This window comes from Muntiacus reevesi, chromosome 2 (genome assembly GCF_963930625.1).
Source record: "Muntiacus reevesi chromosome 2, mMunRee1.1, whole genome shotgun sequence".
Lineage (NCBI taxonomy): Eukaryota > Metazoa > Chordata > Mammalia > Artiodactyla > Cervidae > Muntiacus > Muntiacus reevesi.
Genome location: NC_089250.1, coordinates 181,678,546 through 181,700,181, shown reverse-complemented (window position 1 = coordinate 181,700,181; position 21,636 = coordinate 181,678,546). Strand labels below are relative to the sequence as shown.

Below are 21,636 nucleotides of genomic sequence, written 5' to 3'. Positions count from 1 at the left end.
CATACACTTCTGTTGGGGTGCCCCCTCAGACTGCAGGCCCACCTCCTCCTCAGCAGAACCTGGGGCTGCCATGAACATTAGGGCCCCTGTGCAGGGCAGCTGTCCTGTGCGGCTCCCTGGAGGAGGCGGCCTTTCTGAGGGTCCAGGAGGAAGAAGCAGGCTGAGGCCTCCTGGGGACTGGCTCTGGAGGGAGAGCCAGGGACAGGCAGGATCTGCTTCCCAGGTGTTCTGGGCTGGAGAGCAAAGGCGGCAGAAAGAAGAGGCCTCCAAGTCACCTCATCTCTGGGTCAGAGGCTGGTTGTCCAGGCTGAGGAGGCCCAGGGGTGCGAGGTCCTGGGGGACAGAGGCCCCTGCAGAGCCCTCTGGGGTCTGAAAGATGGTCCAGGCCAGGAAGGGCAAGGTAAGTGCTAGAGGGGAGGCCGGGGGTGGGGGTGGGGGAGAGGGGGACGATGGGGGGAGGGGCCGGGTCGGTTGGAGCTAGGGTCTCAAAGGATCCAGAATCATGGAATTTTAAAAACCTGTCTACGATGGGACCTAGTGTACAGCTTCTTTTATTCTCCTAAAAAATTTTTTTCTTCTGCTACAAAAGTAAATTATGCTTGATTGGGACGGGGGGTGCAGAATTACAGTGCTGAAAGTGAAAACCAGTCAGGGGCTGGGCCCCAGGAGAAGCCCAGTGGAACGTGTAGAAGGCGCAGCCAAGTTCACTGACCCGGGCAGGACGCACCCTCGGTTGTCAGGGCTACGGGGCCGCCCTGGGCTCGACAGGGCCCGAGGTGGACTCCTCCCCGTCCACTGAGGGGCTGGGGGCAGGAGGCCCTGCCAAGCTTCCGTCTTCTTTTCCATCTGGAAGAGAAGGGGGGGGGGGGTCAGGCTGTTGTCAAAGGAACAGGAGGTGGAGGGGTAGGGGGGCAAACCTGGGGGTTCTGGCTGCCAGGGGAGGGGTGCGGAGCTATTGGCTGACTTAGAGAAGTAACTGCTGACTCCAGACACGCTTGCAAAAGCCACTGGCCCAGGGACAGAGGTTGTTTCCAGAAAACTTCGGGCCGATTCTGGGCTGAGCACCAGGAAGCTGCTGCTACCCTGCTGCCTGGCCAGGGGACGGAGCAGGAGGCGGGAAGCGCTGTGGACAGGTCTGGGGGTAAAGGTGGAGGGGCAGGCCGAGGGGTGCCCATGAGCGCCTGCCCAGGGGTGCCTGGGACCTGCATGTAGCCCCTGTTCCACGCCCCATCTCTGCGTCCAAGGAAGGTGGATTTGTCCTAATTCTCACAAAGGCGCCCTATGGGTTGAGGCCTACGTGGCTCCAGAACCCAGCCTGATCTGAGAAGTGAGCAGAGGTCTCAGCTGGCGGGGAGGGAGCCCCGGGGATGGCCTGTCCCACCCAGCCCGGCTGGAGAAACGGGCTCTGAGCCAGATGTGCCCCCCCACCCATCCTCTGCAGCGACTGGCTGATGGCCTCAGGGCGGTGACTTGGCTCCTCTGAGCCCTGCCTCCCCACAGGTGACCAGGAAGGACCCTCTCCCCCCAGAGATGCAGGTGGACACAAGGAGGCACTTGGAATGGAATAGGCCAGTGGAAGGGCTCAAGGGTGAGCCGGGCCCCCTGCAGAGGGGCCTCCGGGCTCTGGATTCCCTGACTCCCTGAGGATGGCTCCGTCTAGCAGGCGATGGAGCCTGAGGGGTCCCTTAGTTTCCCTGAGAACTCTAGGCTGGTGGCTGGGGATGCCCCCATCTCATGAAAAAGACACATGAATATGTAAATGCCGAAGAGCAGACATGGAGAGAAATAGGCCCAGGAACACAGACACACAAAGACCCATGCAAAGTTACCCTCCTAGGCAAATACACATGTAAAGAGACAGAACCTTAGACACACACATACACGCATGTTGTCATGGAGGCCTACAGACACGCAGAGATTCACACTGAGACGTATTTAGACAGACACACAAATGTCCACGGCACATGATCCCTCTCCAGGCCAGCCAAGCCTGGCGGTCCCCCTGACTTCAGCCCTCAGAAGGCTCTGTTCCTGTCCTGCTTGCTGGGACCAGGCCTCACCTGTGTCCAGCTTGCTGCGTTTCTGCTCAGGCTCCTGGGGGGCGGCCTCGATGGCCCGCTGAGCCTCAGGATGGATCTTCAGGAGGGCTTTGGCAAGGGTGGCAGGGCCAGGCACCCCCAGGGACATGATGCAGTGCACACCTTTGCGCTTGGCCCCTTCAACTTTGGCACTGTCCTTGGAGGCCGTCAGCAGGACCAGTTTGGAGAACTTCCTGGGCTTCTTGGGGGCTGCAGGGACGACATCTGTGCCCGGCTCAGGGGGCTCAGGGGAGGGTTCCTGGCCGGCCTTCACACTCTCGCCCTCCTGCTCACTGGGCTCGGGCAGGGGCATTCTGGGACGGGCGGCCGGGCCCCCAGGCCACGCTCAGGTCTCAGTAGGATTTGTCCTCCACCTTCCTGCAAGGAACCTGGCAGTCCAGGGGCTCTGTCCTAAGGGAGGAGGCAAAATCCCATCAGCAGGGACGTCCCTGGCAGTCCAGTGGATAAGACTCTGCTCTTCTAATGCAGGAGATATAGGTTCGATCCCTCGTTGGGGAACTAAGATCTCACATGGGAAAAAGAAGTCCCATCAGTGGAGGGGCCCTTGGGCCAGGGTTCAGGAGGAATCTGGGCTGGAGGTCAGGGCAGGAGGGGCTGCCCTGTGCCCCCCACGCCCGCCCCCACCTTGGGGAAGGACCTGAATACAGCTGGAGAACCTGGGCCAGCATGTCTGCTGTCTTGGCAACCTTGGGACCATCACCTCCCCCCACCAAACGTCACTCCCCATCTGTAAAATGTGCCAGAAACAGGGCTCTCCAGGGACCGCTGGGGTGACCAAGGTGCTGACAACCATGAGTTACTAGGAGTCCAGGCCCACAGGTGCTGAGCTCGGGGTGGAGTGCTTCCACGGTGTTTCCTGTTTAACCTTCACCCCACATTATGGAAGCTGATCATTCCCATCGACCCAGGTTACAGATGAGAACACGGAGCACACGGCCATGCAGCAGAGTGGGGGGTCCAGTTGAGCTGATCCAGGGCCCGCCCCACACTGCACCTGGGCGACCTGCGCCAGAATAACAGGAGCCGGTCTTCCTGAGCAACAGGCATCGGGGAAAAGCACTGGGGGATGTGAGCTCAGGTCACTGATGCTCCCAGAAGGCCTGCTGCCCTTCACCCCGACAGTGTCTGTGTCACCAGGAGCCGGGGCTGGGTCCCCAGGGAGTTCTGCAGACCCCAGAGGGGAGCCAGGACCTGGGAGGCGGGACTCTGGATTCACAAATAGATCCAGTCCCCTTCCCAGGCCAGAGGCCTGGGTCACTCAGGGCTAGGGGATGCCAGGGCCCCAGGAGGGCAGCGACTTCTGTCTGAGCTGGTGCTGGCGCTGCCCCAGCTGAGCGGGGTCAGGGCTATGGGGGTGTCCAGAGGAGCCGTGGTCACTGAGGGCTCCCTGGCTGCTGGTCTGGAGAAGCAGAAAGGATGGCTGACAGGGGCCGGGCTGACCTGGAGACCCGGGCTCTGGGGTATCAGTGTGGGGGTGTCTGTTGGGGGTGACTGGGTGGTGGGCAGATGGTGGGGGACTTTCTCCGTTTAGCCAGAAACAAGGCTGTCGCCTTGGCAGATATCTCATGTGCTGTGTTCAGGAAACAGGGGGCAGTGAAGCCCATACTCTTACCTGCCCCTCTGGACCTGTTTCTCCGACCTGGCTTTGAACTGTTTCTTTGAGTTGCAGTCCATGGGTTGTAAAGAGTTGGACATGGCTGAGCAACTGAACAACAAACTCACATGGCTTGAAGGGTCCATGCCCTGCACTTCAAAGTCTTCCAACATCCCATCACCCATGACAGGAGCCTGAAGTGCAAGATCAATGTGTGGTTGGGGTACCTTGCTCCCCACAAGTTCCCCTGACAATTAGACATGAGAGCAGAGACCTCCCACTGTGACAGGGAGGACATCTCAGGGGGGGTGTCTTCAGGTCTAGGCTGCCTGGTAGCAAGTCCCCTGACCACTGACACCCCTAGGATTGATGTTTCATTATCTCTCCCGTGTCTGGTCCAGCTTCTGGATGAGCCAACCCCTGCTCCTCCCATGTGGTCCTTCCCGGCTCTGCCCACCCTGCCCCACAGGGTGGACAACATGGTGGTATCGGGGGCCTGGGGGAACACAGGGTCCAGCAGAAAAGATGCTGCCAGTGCCTCCCCTGGCAGAGTCATTCTGGGCAGGAAAGGGTTATGGTGGGAAGCCCCACCCACAGGCCTCTGATTGGCCCTGGGGCACATCCCTGGCCTAGCCCAAACCTTTGTGGTCCAGGGATGAAACTCCAGGTGGTTGGACCCCTTCCTCATACCACATCCAAAAAATTACCTCTAAATGACCACAGACTTAAACATGAGAGCTATTGATAAAATTCTTTAAAAAAGAGTTGGATTAGGCAAAGAACTAAAAGTACAGATAACCAAAGAAGAAACACATAAATTGGACATCATCAAAATTTAAAACTTTTGTGAGTCAAAGAGACTTACAATCTAGAGAGTTAAAAGGCAACCCATAGGATAGGAGAACACTTTTTGCAGATTATGTATCTGATAAAGGGCTTTCTGGTGGTTCAGTGGTGAGGAACACACCTGCCAATGCAGGAGACCCGGGTTTGATTCCTGGGTTGGGAAGATTCCCTGGATAAGGAAACAGCAACCCCCTCCAGTATGGATTTCCCATAGACAGAGGAGTCTGGCATATAGTCCATGGGGCCGCAAAAGAGTCAGACACAACTTAGCGACTAAAACAACAACATATCTGATAAAGGACCTGCGTCTGGAATTTATAAAGAACTCTTACAACTCAGTAATAAAAAGACAAATAACTCAATTTAAAAATGGGCAAAGAATCTGAAAAGGCCTTTCTCCAAAGAAACTATATAGAAGTGGCACATGAGATGTTCAACATCATTAGTCGTGAAGGAAACGTGGATCATGAGATACTATTTCATACTATTAGGATGGATCTAATAAAACAAAACAAAAAACAGACAATAACAAGTGATGGTGAGGTTGAGAAGAAAATAGAGCCTTGATATACTGCTGGTGACGGTGTATATAGGTGCAGCTAGTTTGGAAAACAATCTGGCGATTTCTCAAAAGGTTAAACATAAAGTTACCATATATCCCAGCAATTCCACTCCTAGTTGTTTCTCCAAGAGAAATAGAAACTGATGTCCACATAAAAACTTGTACATAGAATGCTTGCAGCAGCATTATTCACAGACACCAAAAAGTGAAAGAGCCCAAATATCCATCAACAGGTAAATGAATAAACAGAATGTGATGTGTCCACACAATGGAATATTATTTGATAATTTGAAAAATTCATGCCATACACGAATAAGCCTTGGAAAGATTAGCTAAGTGGAAAAAAAAAAGCCTGTCATCAAAGATCACAATTATACATTCCATTTCTATAAAATGACCTGAAGTCTCTAGAAAATTGGTACAGTAGAAAAATCCATAGGGACAGAAGGTAAATTTGTGGTTTTCTAGGATTAGCGATGGGAGGGATGGGGGCCAGAAGAGTGAATACTAGTATGGGGGTTTCTGGAATTATGAAAATTTTCCAAAACTGATGGTGGTGATGGCTGCAGAACTTGGTGAATTTACCAAAAGCCATTGAATTGCACATTGTGAGTGAATTCGCGGTATGTAAACTATCTCAATAAAACTCATATATTAAGAAAAGGGAAATTAAGTCTATGACCAGTGGTTTCCCAATTTAATGATACCTAAGAATCTTCCAGAATTCTTGTTTAAAATGCCCAATCCTGGACTCCTCCAACCCCAGACTTCTTTCTTAGTGCGTCTGGAGAGGGCCTTGAGGATCTTTTTTTTTTTTTTTTTAACCAGTACTCTATTTGATTCTGATATTTTGTGAAACATGGCTGATGCCATGGGTCCTCAGCTTAGGAAGTTTCTAATCTCTCCTTCATAGTTGAACTGTTCTTCGCCCACTCCATAATCACTGTCACATGTGCTTCTTGGAGGGCTGTGATGGGGCTGCTGGTGAGATGATGGGTTCACTTAGGCATCAGGTTCAAATCCTCACAGGGAGATTTTCAAAGTAGCAATAAGATCCAAAATGGGTCAAGAATTGCTACTTGATAGTGTGCAGGGAACGATTTCCCCAAAGTGGGGATTTCATGTAATGACATCTCTTTCCCCTGATCACCATGGCTTAGAATCAATCACCAAAGGTAGTCTTAGCGTTAGTTTAACTCCTTCTTACCCGCTGTATTTTGCCCCTAGACCTGTCTATGCTGCGCTCAAATGGCCCCCGCTCCCCACCTCTCCCCTCTCGCGTCAGGATCGCCCCTCCTGACCAAGCCGCCTGAGTGCCTCCCCTGTCCCAACATCTCAGACCACCAACCGCCAGCCCTGTGAGCATCGCTAGAGCCACAAGGATGGGACGGGACCGGGGCTGGGTGCAGGGCGGGGGCGGTACTGGGAGGGGCGGACGCGGTCAAGGATAGACAACCCAGAGTAGGGTTCTCTGATTTGGGGTGTGAGGGCTCAATCCTGGGGTCGAGGTGGTTGGGGGCAAGGAGGAACGAGGAGAAAGGAGCTTGAATCGCGGATGAAGGACAAGGAGGTGGCCTGAGCGCCGGGAGGCAGAGGTGGGGAGCACCCCGCCCCCCAGCATCAGTAGCCCTTGGGGACCCCCAGGAGAGCCCGGCAGGGACCTGAGACCCTCCCCGATCCGCTGGGGCCCGTCCTCACCGGGCACCGGCCGAGCGGCGACGGCAGAGGGGCCCTCTCTCTCCGGAGGCCGAGCAGCGGCAGGTCCCTCGGCCTCGGTGTCTGGGGGCCCCCGCCTAGGTTCGGGCTGTCACCTCAGGCTGGGGTCAAGGAACGAGCATGCGCAGTAGGGCTTCTGAGGGGCCGGTTCCATGGTCCAAAGTGGTTTCTCCGGGTCTTCCCCGCGCGGGGCTGAGCTGGCGGCCTGGCCAATCGGCGTGCGGGGGCGGGGCCATGCGGGTACTGGACGGAGCTGAGCGTCCTGGGGCCGGCCAGGCTACGAACTTTGGGCGGGGCTCTCCCGGGACCGGAGGGTGGGTTTAACTGAGACCATCCGACCTCCCCCAGTGTTTGACTTAGGCTCGACACGGAGGAAGCCTGAGCATTTGTTTAAGGGCCTCGATCGTCCTCGTCTTCTGAGCAAACAGAGAGAACTTTCTTTATGCTCATCAAAGCCACTGATTCCTCTCTGCCTCCAACATCCCTGAGGGCACTGCATCTTTGGCATTGATGCTTCTTGGACCCTCGGTCCAACCCTCGGCATTGGTCTCTTCCTCGCTACTGGTACCCCCAAACGCCCACGGGTCCAGTACTCATCTATCGGTCCGTCTATCGCCCATCGGTCCAGGCCCCACTCACAGCGCACAGTCACTGCCCGCTTATTCTCTGACCGCCCTGTGCGGTGGGGAGCGGGATTGCTCTGATGCGGGGAGCTGTGGGGCCTGGGAGTGCTCTTCTGTACACTTGGCGGGTGGCGATCCGAGTGGTCCAGCATCTCCGAGCTGAAGCCGGCCCTGCCTCTCACCCGCCCCAGGTGCAGCGACGCCCCTGCTCCCCTCCCGCACCGCGCCTGCGCCCTCCGCTCGCCTCAACCCTTCCCAGTCCTCCACTCCCCGCCCCCACCCCGGCCCTTCGCCCGGCTGGAGCCCCCAGTCTTCTAGCTGCGGGTCCTCACGTGGACAGAAGGAAGACACTGTTCCTCTAGAAAATGCCACTCTCCTGACACCCCTCCCCTCCGCCTCCCTCCTCTTGGTCTAAGTCTGCTCTAGGGCTCCCTGGGCAAAGCAGGTCCAGGTCCCTTGGGGCCCGCCTGCCCGGGATGTCAGGCATTTCCCACGTTCTCTGCATCTTCTCCATCTTGTGTCCTTCAGCTCACCCGCATTCTCCTGTATCCTCCTCCTCAAGTCCAAACACCAGCAGAACCTGTGTCTGCCTCCCAAAGGCTCCCAGCTGCCTCCTCCCCATCTGCAGACTCCTCATCCCCACCGTAGGTTCAGGTTCAGCAACCGGACTTCCAACACCCTCCAATCCTTTCTCCAGGGGTCACGTCATTTCCTAGGTATTTTCCAGGTTCATTCAAAGGTCTTAGTAAGTTTCTTTTCCATTATCTATTAATAATCCACTGACTACTGGTTGTTTCTAATTTTATCACGTTATAAATATCTTTGTATCCAAATTTGATTATCTCTGATTACCCCCTTTCATAAAATTTCAAAATGAGTCAAAGAAGGCAAATATCCTTAAGGGCTTTTAGAATCTATTGCCAGATTGTCCCTAAGGAAATGCACAAGCTTGGAGTCAGATGCCTGGATTCAAATCCCAGCTCTGGTGTTAGCTAGCTGTGTGACAAGCAACTGCTTCCCCTGTCTGTGTCTCAGTTGTCTCATCTAGTAAATGGGTATAATAATATCACCCACCTCAGGGAGTCATTGTGAGAATTCACAGAGTAATATTCTGTGGGCCTTGGGTTCCAACATTTATATTTCTTAGTCTTGCGGTTCTCAGAAATTTTGGTCTCAGACCTCCTTTATAGAGTGACTACACTCTAAATTATTGAGCAGCTCAAAGAGCTTTTGTTTTTATAGGTTTCGTCTATCGATATTTCCAATATCAAAGTTAATCTGAAAATATAAAATAGCAATGATAAATTCACTGACTATTTCTTCAAACCAAAAATGAGTGAGAAGAATGGCAGTGTGCTACATTAAAAAAAAATCTAATTGGAGACTTCCCTGGCAGTCCAGTGGTTAAGACTCAGGACTCCCACTGCAGGGGGCATCGGTTCTACCCTTGGTTGGGGAAATAAGACCCCACATGATCTGTAGCATGGCCCAAAAAATAATCTGTTTCATATCACATTTGAGAAAAGACAGCTGGCTTCTCATATCTGTGTCTGCCTTCACTCTTTAAGAATACATTGATTTGATTGAAGTGCATGAAGAAAATTTAGCGTCAGATTTTAAAAAAAATGGAAAAGAAAGTAGTCTTTTTAGAGCCTTTTCAGATAATTATGGCTATTCTTTGATACTACACCAACACCCAGAATGTGGTGGTTTTTTAAAGGTTAGCTGCAACATGGAATCTCAGATGATATTCGTGTGCTTTTTGTGTTCTATTACATGAAAACCCACTGATCTATCTTGCACTTTGAAAGGATCTTTTATTCACAAGTGATTTTGTAAATCACATGTTGGTCTTTCCAAACATATTTGTTCACTGACTAGATCTTGCGACCGTTGATACATCTTATTATACAACATGAAAAAAAATGTATAACATTCATGAATATTGCAACCCTGTCAATATTAGGAAGTTGTGAAGCTAAAGGTGGCAGATACAATCTCCAAAATTGTACTTTTTGCCAAAAGCCTTAGAATTTTATTATTGGCAACAAATTCTGTCAGTTTGGTGTCACTGTCTTGATTCACACTAAGAACCATCACTGCTTTCGCAACAGTGGTGCAAACTCATCACAGTGAAAAAGGCCACAATTGCCTCAGTATTATTAATACTATGAAATATTCATGGGCCTCCTGAAAGGGCTTTGGGAACCCCTAGAGGCCACCAGAATACACTTTGAGACCTGCTGCACTATTCATTTTTCTTTCTTTCTTTTTATTTTTTTACGAGTTAAGTTTTATTTAGGGCAATATAAGGACCGCAGTCTGGGAGACAGCACCTGAGACGGCTCTGAGAAACTGCTCCAAAGACGTCAGGAGAAGAACAGTATATATGTGATTTTGGTAAAGGGGAATAGATGCAGTCAAGCACGTTTATTTTTTTAGAAAGTTTCTGCTGGTCTTGTGAAGCTTCTGCTAGTCATGAGAAACAGTCGTCACCATGAAGGATTTTAGTGTTTTTCTAGATATGAGGAGGTACTAGAATTGGGCTCATAAAATCAACTCCTGAGAACCTCTCTCTGAAGACCTGTCCTACCAGCTTTCTGGAGCACAGAGTGCCTCATTTCTGCTCTCCACCGTGGACTTCTTCAGGGGATGCTGGAGGGCAGCCGCTGCAGCAGCACATGATTTAATCCTTGTGGAGGTAGATGGCAAGCACCCATGGCAAGTGCCAATATGTGGTTGACAGTGATTTAGTTGCTAAGTCATGTTCGACTCTTGTGACCCCATGGACGGTAGCCCACCAGGCTCCTCTGTCCGTGGGATTTCCCAGCAAGAATACTGGAGTGGGTTGCCATTTCCTCCTCCATCATTTTTCTATGAACTGGTTCATCTTTTGCTTACTGATTTAAGAAACCTTACTGAATTCAGTTAACCCTAGCATTCCACATTTGATGGAAACATTATCATTTGCATCTGGTGGGGGAGGTGGTTAGGAAACTTGGTGTATGCATCTACACATGTGAATATTTATTTATTTATTTATTGGCCACGCCTCCCCACTTGTGAGATCTTGGTCCCCAACCAGGAATCAAACCAGGGCCCTAGAAAGTGCAAGCAGAGTCCTAACCACTGCACCACCAGGGAATTCCGTATTCAGCTAAATCTAATGGTCTTTTCCAATTTGAGTTTCTTGTTTTTTAAAAAAAGTCATCCTGGCCTTCCCCAGTGGTACAGTGGATAAGAACCGCCTGCCAAGGCAGGGGACATGGGTTTGATCCCTGGTCCAGGAAGATTCCATATGCCCTGTGCAACTAACGCCCGTGTACCACAATTACTGAAGCCCAAGCACCCTAGCGCCTACATGCTGCAACTACTGAAGCCCACGTGCCTAGAACCTGTGCTCCACAACAAGAGAAGCTACCACAGTGAGAAGCCCTGGCACCGCAATGAAGAGTGGCCCTCTCTCATTGCAATTAGAGAAACCCCAGCCACAACAACGAAGACCCAGCACAACCAAAAATAGATCAATAAATAAAATCTTGAAAATTAAATAAAACAATCCTAAGCAAGTTCTTCCCGTATTAGTATTAGTGTGTAAGTATCACAAATGGAGTGGCTGAAACAATAGAAAATTCTCATCTGATAGATCTGGAAGCCAGAAATTTGAGGTCAAAGTGTGGACAGGATGGGTTCCTTCTGAGGGTTGAGTTGCTCAGTCACTCAGTTGTGTCCGACTCTTTGTGACCCCATGAACTGCAGCACACCAGGCTCCCCTTGCCCTTCACTGTCTCCTGGCGTTTGTTCAAACTCGTGTCCTTTGAGTAGGTGATGCCATCCAACCATCTCAGGGCTGGGAGGGAGAGTCTGTTCCAGGCCTCCCTCCTTGGCTTCTAGTCGCATCACCCCGATCTCTGCCTTCACCTTCATAGAGTGTCCTCCTGTGTGCATTTCTGTGTCCACATTTCCCCTTTTCATAAGGACACCTGTTATTTGAATTGGGTCCACCCTAGCAACTTCATCTTAACACGATCATCTTAAGGACTTAATGGCAAAGTCCTTATTTCTAAACGAGGTCACATTCACAAGCACTGGGGATTAGGACTTGAACTTCTCCGTGTGGGGAGTGGGGACACAATTCAATTCATAGCATTTGCTTTGACTTGTCTCTAATGGTTTGATAATTTCTCCCTTTCTGCTCGATTCTCTCATGTTTTGGAATTTTTTTTTTTTTAATATATTGCCAAATTGTTTCAAAACACTGATAATGCTTAGAGACCTGTCTATAATTTTAACTGATTGAAAATCAAATTTCTCATTGCCCCTATCAAATAGTTTTTTCGGCATGTGGGATCTTAATTCCCTGACCAGAGATCAAGTTCATGCTCCCTGCAGTGGAAGCTGGGAATCTTAACCACTGGACCACCAGGGAATTCCCCTGGGATTTATTTATTCAACAAATACATGTCTAATAATGACTAATGTATATTTCCAAAGGAAAAATTTTATTCTTGTGTCAACTGTACTTCAAGGACATTGCTTTTATGAAAAGTAAGTATTGTGAAAGGAAGAAAGAAAGAAGGGAGGGAGGAAAGAAATAGAGGAAGGAGACGGAAGAGGGGCCTGCAATTAGCATTGAGCTTTATGTCGGAGGAGTTTGGAGTGAAGGATATCGCCTGTGTTCTTCAGATAGCCAGCCATCTGCTGGGTGGTCAGTGAGAGATCCTTCCTGGCCGGATCACCACCCTCCCCCAACCCCTGCAGAAGACAAGTTAGAGCTGGTGCCCAGGCCTCAAAGGGCTTGGATGGGCCTCCGAGGTCGGCTGGCTCAGACGGCGTCCCCACGCGCCCCTTCCCTGTCACCAGGAGCATCAGCTGCAGCGTGTCCGGAGGGGAGGGGGTGTGGGGAGGAAACGTGGGCCTGCTCTCCATGTTGACCCGGGACAAGCAGAGGTCGTGTGCACAGAAAGGCGGTTTGGTTTCTCTGGTCTTCCGTTCCCCCCACCCTGTTACTGAATAACTAGAAGACTTCCTGTTTATCTTCTGACATAGTTGTTTCACTCTTTGGCCTATCCTGAGGCGACCCAGATTTAGCCTCAGGTTTTTTGAGTTATTTATAACAGAGAAACAAATATGACATGACTTGGATGTCCATCCACTGATATGTGGATAAATAAATGCTAGCTATCCCTCAATGCAGCATTACTCAGCCACGTGCTGTGTCTGTGCTAAGTCGCTTCAGTCGTGTCCGACTCTTTGTGACCCTATGGGTTTGTTGCCTGCCGGGCTCCTCTGTCTATGGAATTCTCCAGGCAACAACACTGGAGTGGGTTGCCATTTCCCTCTCCAGGGGATCTTCCCGACCCAGGGATGGAACTCGGGTCTCCCGCATTTTGTGCAGACTCTTTACTGTCTGAGCCACCATAATAAGGGACCAAATACAGATACCTATATACCGTGGAGGAACCTGGGAGACCTCACTACTGGGTGAAAGAAGCCAGACAGTAGATGACAAATACTGTGTGTTCCATTTATGTGAAACGCAGAGAAAAGGCAAATCCATAGACAGAAAGTAGACTAGTAATGGCTGGGGGCTGAGAGATTTGGGGGGAAATGAGGAGTGACCGCTGAAAGGGGACTGCGTTTCTTTGGGGGTTATGATGGCATTCTGTAATTAGATAATGGTGATGGTTGTAAATGTACTATTAATAAAAGCCACAAAGCTGTACACTCTAAAATGGTGAATATTGGGAATTCCCTGTTGCTCTAGTGCTTAGGATTCAGGGCTTTCACAGACCTGCAAGGGTGTGGTAGTGGGAGGGGAATTCCATCCCTGGTGGGGGAACTGAGCTCCTGTGTGGCCAAAATCTTTTTTAGTTGTTTAAATTAAAAATGGTGAATATTATGGCATGTGAACTAAATCTCAGTTGAAAAAAAAGAAAAAAGGCAGAGATTCCCTGTGGTGTTTAGGAGTTCATGATTCCATTGCAGGGGACACAGGTTTGATTGATCTCTGTTCAGGGAACTAGGATCCCACATGCTGCCACATAGCATGGCAGATAAAAAGAAAAAGAAAAAATAATAAATGTGGGAGTTTGGGATTAGCAGATGCAAATTATTACATATAAGTTGGATAAACAAGGTCCTCCTGTATAGCACAGGGAACTATATTCAATATCCTGTAATAAATCATAACAGGAAAGAATATGAAAGAGTATATATATGTGTGTGTATAACTGAATCACTTTCCTGTACAACAGCAGAAATTAACACAGCATTGCAAATCAACTCTACGTCAGTAAAATAAATCAAAGCATAGTTGTCATAAAAATCTCAGGTGTTGCCCACAGGAAGTCGGAAAACTGGCAGATGTGATCAATCCCACATCTGGTGTGAGACGTGTTGGTGTGTGACTGTGAGTGCAGGAGAGGTAAAGCAGGGTGCTTTTCCCTTGTCAGGGCTTCAGAGCACAGAGGCCCCAAAGGGGCCAGGCCAGGCAGCCCTGGAGAAGGGCCAGGAGCCTGTTTGGGGTGGGGAGAGTTCAGGGCTGCTCGGGATAGAGCTGGGCCTCCAAAGACTCTGAATCCTGGGATTCAGAGACCAGTTCTGTAACAGAGTCAGGCACATTCAATACGTGTGTGTTCAACAAATTTGTTTTTATGCCCACAAGTTGATTTTGTTCAAACCCCAAAGATAAAATGTTGCTTCAAAGGATTCCTGACCCCAGGAAGGTGGATCCTCCAGTCTGCAGGGGGCTGGAGAAGATTCCTTTCAATACATTTTAGGGTTCTTGTTCATTTTTACCTGCAAGAGAAGCGGGTGGGGTCAGGCAGGGCCCAGAACTGACCATGGGAGGAGGACAAAGGTGGCCAGTTGGGTGGGGCCACTAGACCTCCAGGCCAATGGAGGGAGTCCCACCACCTTCTCCCCACTGCACCTGTGCCTCCCCCAAACCACGCCCAGGCTTCCCTCTTACTCACACACTCCCCGATCCCTACCTGTGGTCAACCTAGGACCTCTTAGGGCATGATGTTTCAGTCCTCCTCTTCCAGGCGTAAAGGGCCATCCCAGCGACCACTACTAGTGCAGCAGGCCACACCGCAGACCCTATGGCCATTAAACCCACAGACGTAGAACCCTTTGCCTGTAAGGGGGGAATGAGGTCAGATGACCTGAGTGATCCCAGGGTGACCCCACAGGATGGAGACAGTGAGGGGATTGTGGGGCTCGGGGGTCCCAGACTGACGGGAGGAGGTGCAGGAACCAGAAAAAAGACAGGGACACTCAACAAGATGGCCCCATCCCTGCCCCTCCACCCCAGCTGAGCAGGAAGAACAAACCCTAAGGCGGCTGTTAGCCTTGCCCCTCTCTCTGCAGTAATTTCAGGGCAGCGACTTGGCCCTCATGGAGATGGCACCCTCTGCCTCCTGGCCTGGTGGGAGGAAACAAGTGCCCACCAGGGGTGGGGGGGCATCTGGGCCAGGACTGCCTGGGGGAGCCCTCCCGGGTGAGCCAGGTATGGGCTCTAGGGTCTGGGGTGAGGGGGCACTCTGGCTGCTAAAGCCTGACTCCAGCCAGACCCGGGCTCCCAGCAGGGGCTGGAGGCCGAGGGGTCCCCGGAACCTCCTGGTCTGTAGCTGGGGATGTGCTGGGGTCTCAGTCCAAGGGAAGCAGTCCCTCCACCCTCACCCCCAGGTCCCTGGAGACTTCATCTGTTCTAGAAACAATCAGGGTCCTGCTCTTGGGCCGGGAGCTGTTGGCTGGGCCTGGTCAGGTCCGGCTGGTTTCAAGGGGGGCACTTGTCTCTCACCACGAAGAAGATTATCCCGCATTTCACGCCAGTCATCTTCTCAAGGTATCAGAATTCACCCCTGTGGAGGGACACCTGTAATCTTCCTTCCCACACACTCCGACTCCCCCAAGGTCCCCCGGGTCCCCCTGCAGAGACTGAGGCCCCTCCCCAACCCTTCTGGAGGGGTCGCCCAGACAAGAGACGACTGCCACTTGCCTGGAGCTGACCTGGGGCGGGGGGCGGGGGGGGCGGGAGTGGTCTGCTGGAAGGTGACAGTGGGGTGCAGGCTGGGCCACCCCAGGGATTGCTGGGTGTGGAGAAAGGAGCACCAAGGTTCCCTCCCTCCCCTCCCCCCCACTTCCTGCCCAACTGCCCCCACCCCGAGCCTGTTCAAAGGCACCCCCACATGTTGGGGCAGCAGCAATCCCACTCTGGTCCCCCGTCTGGCACCCCCTCACCTTTTGAAGGAAGCCGAACTATCTTCTCTCCGACTCTCAGCTCTAACTCGGCCAGACCCGCAAATGGACTTGGGACTGCTATTTGCTTTGTCCTCCCTCCTGTGCACCGCACCGCACCACCAGGGCTTCTTAGAAAAGCACTAGCTTCCCGGAAACCATGTTTCTGAGATCACGCATGCGTAGTTGCTCAGTCGTGTCCGACTCTTTGCGACCCCTATGGGCCGTAGTCCGCCAGGCTCCTCTGTCCATGGGATTCTCCAGGCAAGAATACTGGAGTGGATTGCCGTGCCCTGCTCCAGAGGATTTCCTCAACCCAGAGATCAAACCTGCATCTCTGACATCTCCTGTATTGGCAGGCGGGTTCTTTACCACTACCGCCACTGGGAATCAATGGTTTGTTCCATTGTTCTTTTTCTCCTGCTAAGCAACAAAAGCTTTTAAAGGTACCAGCTGTGAGACAACTCAGGGCTCTATGGGTGCAGATGAGGGGGAGAGGAGCGCCCAGCATCTGGGCGAGCTTCCCACATAGCTGGTAAAGGAGCCATGGAGAGGCGGTAGGCCACAGGCTGCAGAAAATGGAGCCAAAGACCCCGTAACTTGGAGCCCTTTGGAGAGGAGGCTGAGCTCCTGCGTAAACACAGCTGCAAGTCCAGTCCCTGCCCACTCAGTAGCCTCCGGCTCCTATCTGATCAGAGTCCCTGTAGCCAATAGTTTTGGCAGCAGACGTTTACTCTGGGAGGTCCCAGCCGGGAGCCTTCAGTCCTGGGAGACTTCCTGGAGGAGGTGACAATTGGTCTTGGGAGGGCAGTGACTTGGGGAGGGCTGTGTCCTGGGGAGGGCTAGCTAGCAGGAGGAAGCCTGAGGCTTCCTGGGGACAGGTCCTGCAGGGGGAGGCCCCGAGCCTCTGACACATACAAAACACCACTTATCTTACCATTCACCACCCACCACCCCTGTGTCATCTACTTCCCTATGTTGGTAGAGAATACAGCCTGCCTGATTGATGCATGTGCCTTGACTTGACAACCAGGAGAACAGAGTTGCTCTTTTAATGCAAGGTTTTTTCACCATTACTTCTATCTATCCTATAGATGGGCATTTAGGTTTTTCCCATTTTTTTCATATTATGAATTTGTGCCAATACTATGCATGCACGGATGTCTCCTTCTGACCTTCAGCTGGCATCATGCTCTGTGGCCTCTCTAGGGAGCAGCTCCCACCAATGCTCTGAGGGCTCTGCAGTGTGGGGTACCAGCTGAGGGAATGCCACTTTATATTTTTGTAAAATACGTTTACATTTTTATAAAGAATGTTTGCATTTTTATAAAATATTTATATTTTTATAAAATACATTTATATTTTATAAAATATGCTTATTTTATTAAATAGAAACGTATTTTTGTTATATGCTTGTAATTTTTAAGTGATAGGATTTTGATTGGTCTTTTATAAAATATATTTAAAATGTTTATATTTTTATGAAATACATTTGTAATTTTTAAGTGATGGGAGTTTGATTGGTTGGTCTTTTATTTTCAGTGTTTAGGGTTTTTTTTCCCTCAGTATTTTTTAACATTAAAAATGTGTCATACTTCATTTGAATTTTCATGAAGCCTCAACTGCTAAGAAATAAAGGTAGTGCTCTAAAAAAGCTCTAGAAACCCCCAAGTTGCAGAGAGCATCCACCCAGAGAAGAAAGGGCTGGGGAGCACAGTGCATCCTGGTCTGTGGCTTACCTGTATGCGTGAGCTTCCCAGGGCTGCCATAACAAATTGCCACAAACGGATGTGGCTCAAAACAACAGGAATTTGTCTCCCGCAATCTGAAGGCCAGAAGCCCTAACTCGAACCATTGCAGTCTCCCACCCTTCCAGAGGCCCTGGGGGAGGCGTCTCCCAGCCTCTCCCAGTATCTGATGGCTGCTGGCGACCCTTGGTTTGTGTTTGCATCCCTCTTATCTCTGTCTTCATCTCCATAAGGCCTTTTCTCCTGTTCATCTGTCTCCTCTCTCAACTCATGGTGATTTCGTCTGGAGATCCTTCACTGGTGACCTCTGCCAAGCCCCTTGCTCTAAACAAAGTCACATTCTGAGATTCCAGATGAACACGAAGTTTGGGGGGGGGCCACTAGTCAACACACTACCCTGTAGGATACAAATTACATTTCAAAGAAAGAAATCTTTTTGGGGACTTCCCTGGTGGCTCAGGGGTAAAGAATCTGCCTACCATTGCAGGAGACGCGGGTTTGATCCCTGATCTGGGAAGATCCCACAAGCCGTGGAGCAACTGAGCCCAAGCGGCAAAACTGCTGAGCCTGTGCTCTAGAGCCCAGGAGCTGCAACAAGAGAAGCCACTGCAATGAGAAGCCAAAGCACCGCAACTAGTGAGTAGCCCCCACTCACTGCAACTAGAAAAAAACCTGAGCAGCAATGAAGACCCAACAAGGCCAAAAATAAATAAATAAAAGGAAAAAAAAAATCTTTTAGGAGGTTTCATGAAGATTGGAGGGGAAGCCCAGAGGCTCAGAGTCTGGAGAGGAGACTGTCTGTAGAGTCCAGAAATGAAAACACTTGTCCCCACTGTAACCTGCATACTAATGGTCACAACAGCACTATTCCCGATAGCCACAATGTGGAAACAACTTAAAAGTCCGTCAGTGAATGCATGAGTAAACAAAATGTGGTATGTATACATTCAACGGGATATTACTGTCATAAAAAATAGAATGAAATGCTGATACATGCTACAACATAAACCTTAGAAACATTATGTATTAAGCTTAGAAGCTGAGTGCAATAAGCTGGGTGTGAAAGGACAGATAGACTCCACCCTGTGAGTCCTGGGGTGCGCACAGTGAGCCTAATATACTTTCCCAGCTTTAAGAATGCAGAAACAGCCTGGATTGGCAACAGAGACATCAATGGTTTAATGAGCAGGGGCATCTTAACACATCTGAGCAGGCCTTCCCTGGTGGCTCAGACAGTAAAGAATCTTAATGCAGGAGACCTGGGATTGATCCCTGGGTTGGGAAGATCCCCTTGAGAAGGAAATGACTACCCACTTCAGTCTTCTTTCCTGGAAAATTCCATGGATGAGGAGCCTAGCAGGCTATACAGTCCATGGAGGTGCTAAGAATGGACACAAGTGAGCAACTTTCACTTACATGTCTGAGCAAGGTCCTGGAGCAACCACCTCACCATGTGGGGTTGACAGTGGGCAGGACAAAGTGGCAGCCTTGGCTCCCAGGCACACTCCTTAGTGTCCCTTTCATAAGAACAATCAGTAGCTGGGGCCTGGGGCGAGGTCAGTCATGCTTAAGATGCAAGTGAAGCAGGCGCTGGCCGGAGAGGGCGTGCACAGAGCAGAGAATGGCTGTCTTGAGGGCCGATCGAGCAATGAGGAACCTAGAACTGATGCAGGGAGGGGTCCCCTTCTAGGGCCCGACAGTGGGCTCTTGTCTAACACTCAGAAGTGAATTGTCTGAGGAGACACACATGCTGGCAAAGCAAGAGACTTTACTGAGGAGGGGTGTCTGGGCAGAGAGCCGCAGGGGAAGAGAACTCAGGGGTCTCGAGGTTTGCAGTCTCGGGGTTTATGGTGATGGGGTTAATCCTTCTGACTCAGGGTGCTTCTTGGTGGCGAGCGTGTCGCTCAGCCAAGCTGGATTCCAGGAAGAAGGATTCTGGGAGGACACGTGGACTGGTGTCTCCTTTTGACCTTTTGCTAGTTCTTTTGTTTGAAGGTGGCTTATTAGCTTCATGTTCCTTATTAGGATCTCCTGTTGTAGAATAACTCATGCCAATGGTAACTGTGGTGCCTGGCCAGGATGGACAGTTTCAGTCAGAATAGGCAAATTCATAGAAAATAGAGTAGAGTTTACCAAAAGCTGGGGGGTAGGAAGTAGTTACTGTTTAACGAGTACAGAGTTTTAGTTTGGGGGATGAAAAAGTTCTGGAAATGGATAGTGGTGATGGTCGCACAACACCATGAATGTATTTAATGCCACGGAATTGTACATTCAGAAATTAGTTTAAATGGTAAAATTTACATTCATGTGCACTTTACCACACATAAAAGAGCTACACTGTAGTAACATTCCTGACCTATGAGGTTAGCCAAAATGGAAAAGCACCGCAAGGTAGTCTGTTGGTGAAGCAGCGGGAAACAGGCCCTCTCATATTCTGCCAGTGGGAATGCAAACTGGTACAACCCTTACAGAGAGGGATCAGTCCTTACTAACAAAACTATGTTTGTCTTTACCTTTTGCCCTAGCAATCCAACTTCTAGGAATTTACCTTGAAGATATTGTTGTTGTGACCCTATAGCCTGTAGCCCAGTAGGCTCCTCTGCCCATCAGATTTTCCAGGCAAGGATACTGGAGGATTAAAAAAAAAAATGAACACTGGAGGGATTGCCATTTCTTCCTCCAGGGGATCCTCCAGATCTAGGAATCGAACCCCAGTCTACTGCATTACAGGCAGATTCTTTACCACTGACCCACCTGGGAAGCCTACCTTGAAGATATACACTCCAACAAATATGAAAATATGTATGCACCTAGTTACTCATTGTGGCATGGTTTGTGATCACAAAACACTGGCAACAATTTAGGTGCTCATGTATAAAAGAGTAGGGCTTCCCTGGTGGCTCAGATGGTAAAGAATCTGCCTGTGATGCAGGAGATCTGGGTTCGACCCCTGGGTTGGGAAGATCCCCTGGAGAAGGGAATGGCTATCTATTCCAGTATTCTTGCCTGGAGAATTTCATGGACAGTGGAACGTGGTGGGCTATAGTCCACGGGGTTGAAAAGAGTTGGACATCACTGAGCAACACACACTTTCACAAGCTAGAAATTTCACGAGAAAATTGGTTGACTCCTTCTTAACCAAATGATCAGAATCAGATCAAAGTCAGTGTTGGCAGTAATGGCACTACCATGCAGAATGTATCTCTTCCTACTATACACGGAGAACATGTATCACTTCCCTGATCTTCCTGCCAAAAATGTGTAACCTGCATTTTAAAAATATGATGAAACATCAGACATACCCACATTGAGGGACCTTCTACAAAATAAATGGCTTGTACTCTTCAAAGATGGTAATGCCATGAATTACAAAGAATCAGCAACTCTTCTGGATTAAGGTGTCTAAGAACACAACATTTATGATTTTGAATTTTCTTTTGCTATTCAGGGTATTATCAGAACAATTGATAACACCTCTATAGAAAGTTTCTAGATTATTTCAATGTTACTTTTTTTTATTTTGAAAACCATTCTGTGGATATGTAGGCTTCCCAGGTTGCACAGTGGTAAAGAATCCACCTGCTAATGTAGATGTGGGTTCAATCCCTGGGTTGGGGAGATCCCCCTGAAGTAGGAAACGGCAATCTGTTCCAGTATTCTTGCCTGGAAAATTCCATGGACAGAGGAGCCTGGTGGACTACAGTCCATGGGGTTGCAGAGTCAGACACAACTGAACAACTGAGCACACAGACTGTGGATATGTAAATGAATTCATAGTTCTCATAATTCATCCTTTTCTCATAAGAATAGGATGTTCTCACAAGCATTAAATGCAGTGATCCACATACAGAACTTAGCACAAAATATTCAGTAAATACAGGTGAAACCATTCACCTCAGATTGGGACTTGAACCCATGTGCCAGGATTTGAATCCAGTCAAAGCCCTGCTTGGGACTCAAACCCACAGCTTTCCAACTGAGATGACACACCTGGTTTCAGGACCTAATGAAGCTCAGGTTCCTGGTGTCTCATGGCAAAGAGAACTCAGTGAGATCAGGATCGTGGGGCGGGGGTGCGAACGTGCGCCTGTGGCTGATCCCTGTGTGGCAGGGGCTACCACCTTGTTGTGAAGTGATTGTCTTCCAATTAAAATAAATCAACAAACTTAAAAAAAAAAAAAAAACCCTCAGCAAGAGATAGTGA

General features: G+C 50.0%; 1 protein-coding gene and 1 long non-coding RNA gene across 2 annotated transcripts; both read right to left on the bottom strand.

Annotated features, from left to right (window-relative positions):
• Nucleotides 1-513: 513 nt before the first annotated feature.
• Nucleotides 514-6,973, bottom strand: FLYWCH2 (FLYWCH family member 2). Its single transcript, XM_065920269.1, has 3 exons — nt 6,800-6,973; nt 2,061-2,489; nt 514-846 (listed from the first exon to the last, which is right to left on the bottom strand). The coding sequence occupies exons 2-3, from the start codon at nt 2,389-2,391 to the stop codon at nt 743-745; spliced, it is 435 nt and encodes a 144-aa protein (XP_065776341.1). The 5' UTR covers nt 2,392-2,489; nt 6,800-6,973; the 3' UTR covers nt 514-742.
• Nucleotides 6,974-14,074: 7,101 nt separating this feature from the next.
• On the bottom strand, nt 14,075-15,875 carry LOC136158450 (uncharacterized). The gene is made up of 4 exons (XR_010661342.1): nt 15,688-15,875; nt 15,248-15,308; nt 14,436-14,581; nt 14,075-14,241 (listed from the first exon to the last, which is right to left on the bottom strand). It is a non-coding gene; the product is annotated as an uncharacterized lncRNA (long non-coding RNA).
• Between the last annotated feature and the right edge of the window lie 5,761 nt (nt 15,876-21,636).

Bases quoted from the DNA above. Each gene is read 5' to 3' on its own strand.
- FLYWCH2 (XM_065920269.1), bottom strand. From the start codon at position 2,391: ATGCCCCTGCCCGAGCCCAGTGAGCAGGAGGGCGAGAGTGTGAAGGCC. The intron at 847-2,060 runs GTGAGGCCTGGT...CTTCTCTTCCAG, and splicing joins ACGCAGCAAGCTGGACACAG to ATGGAAAAGAAGACGGAAGC.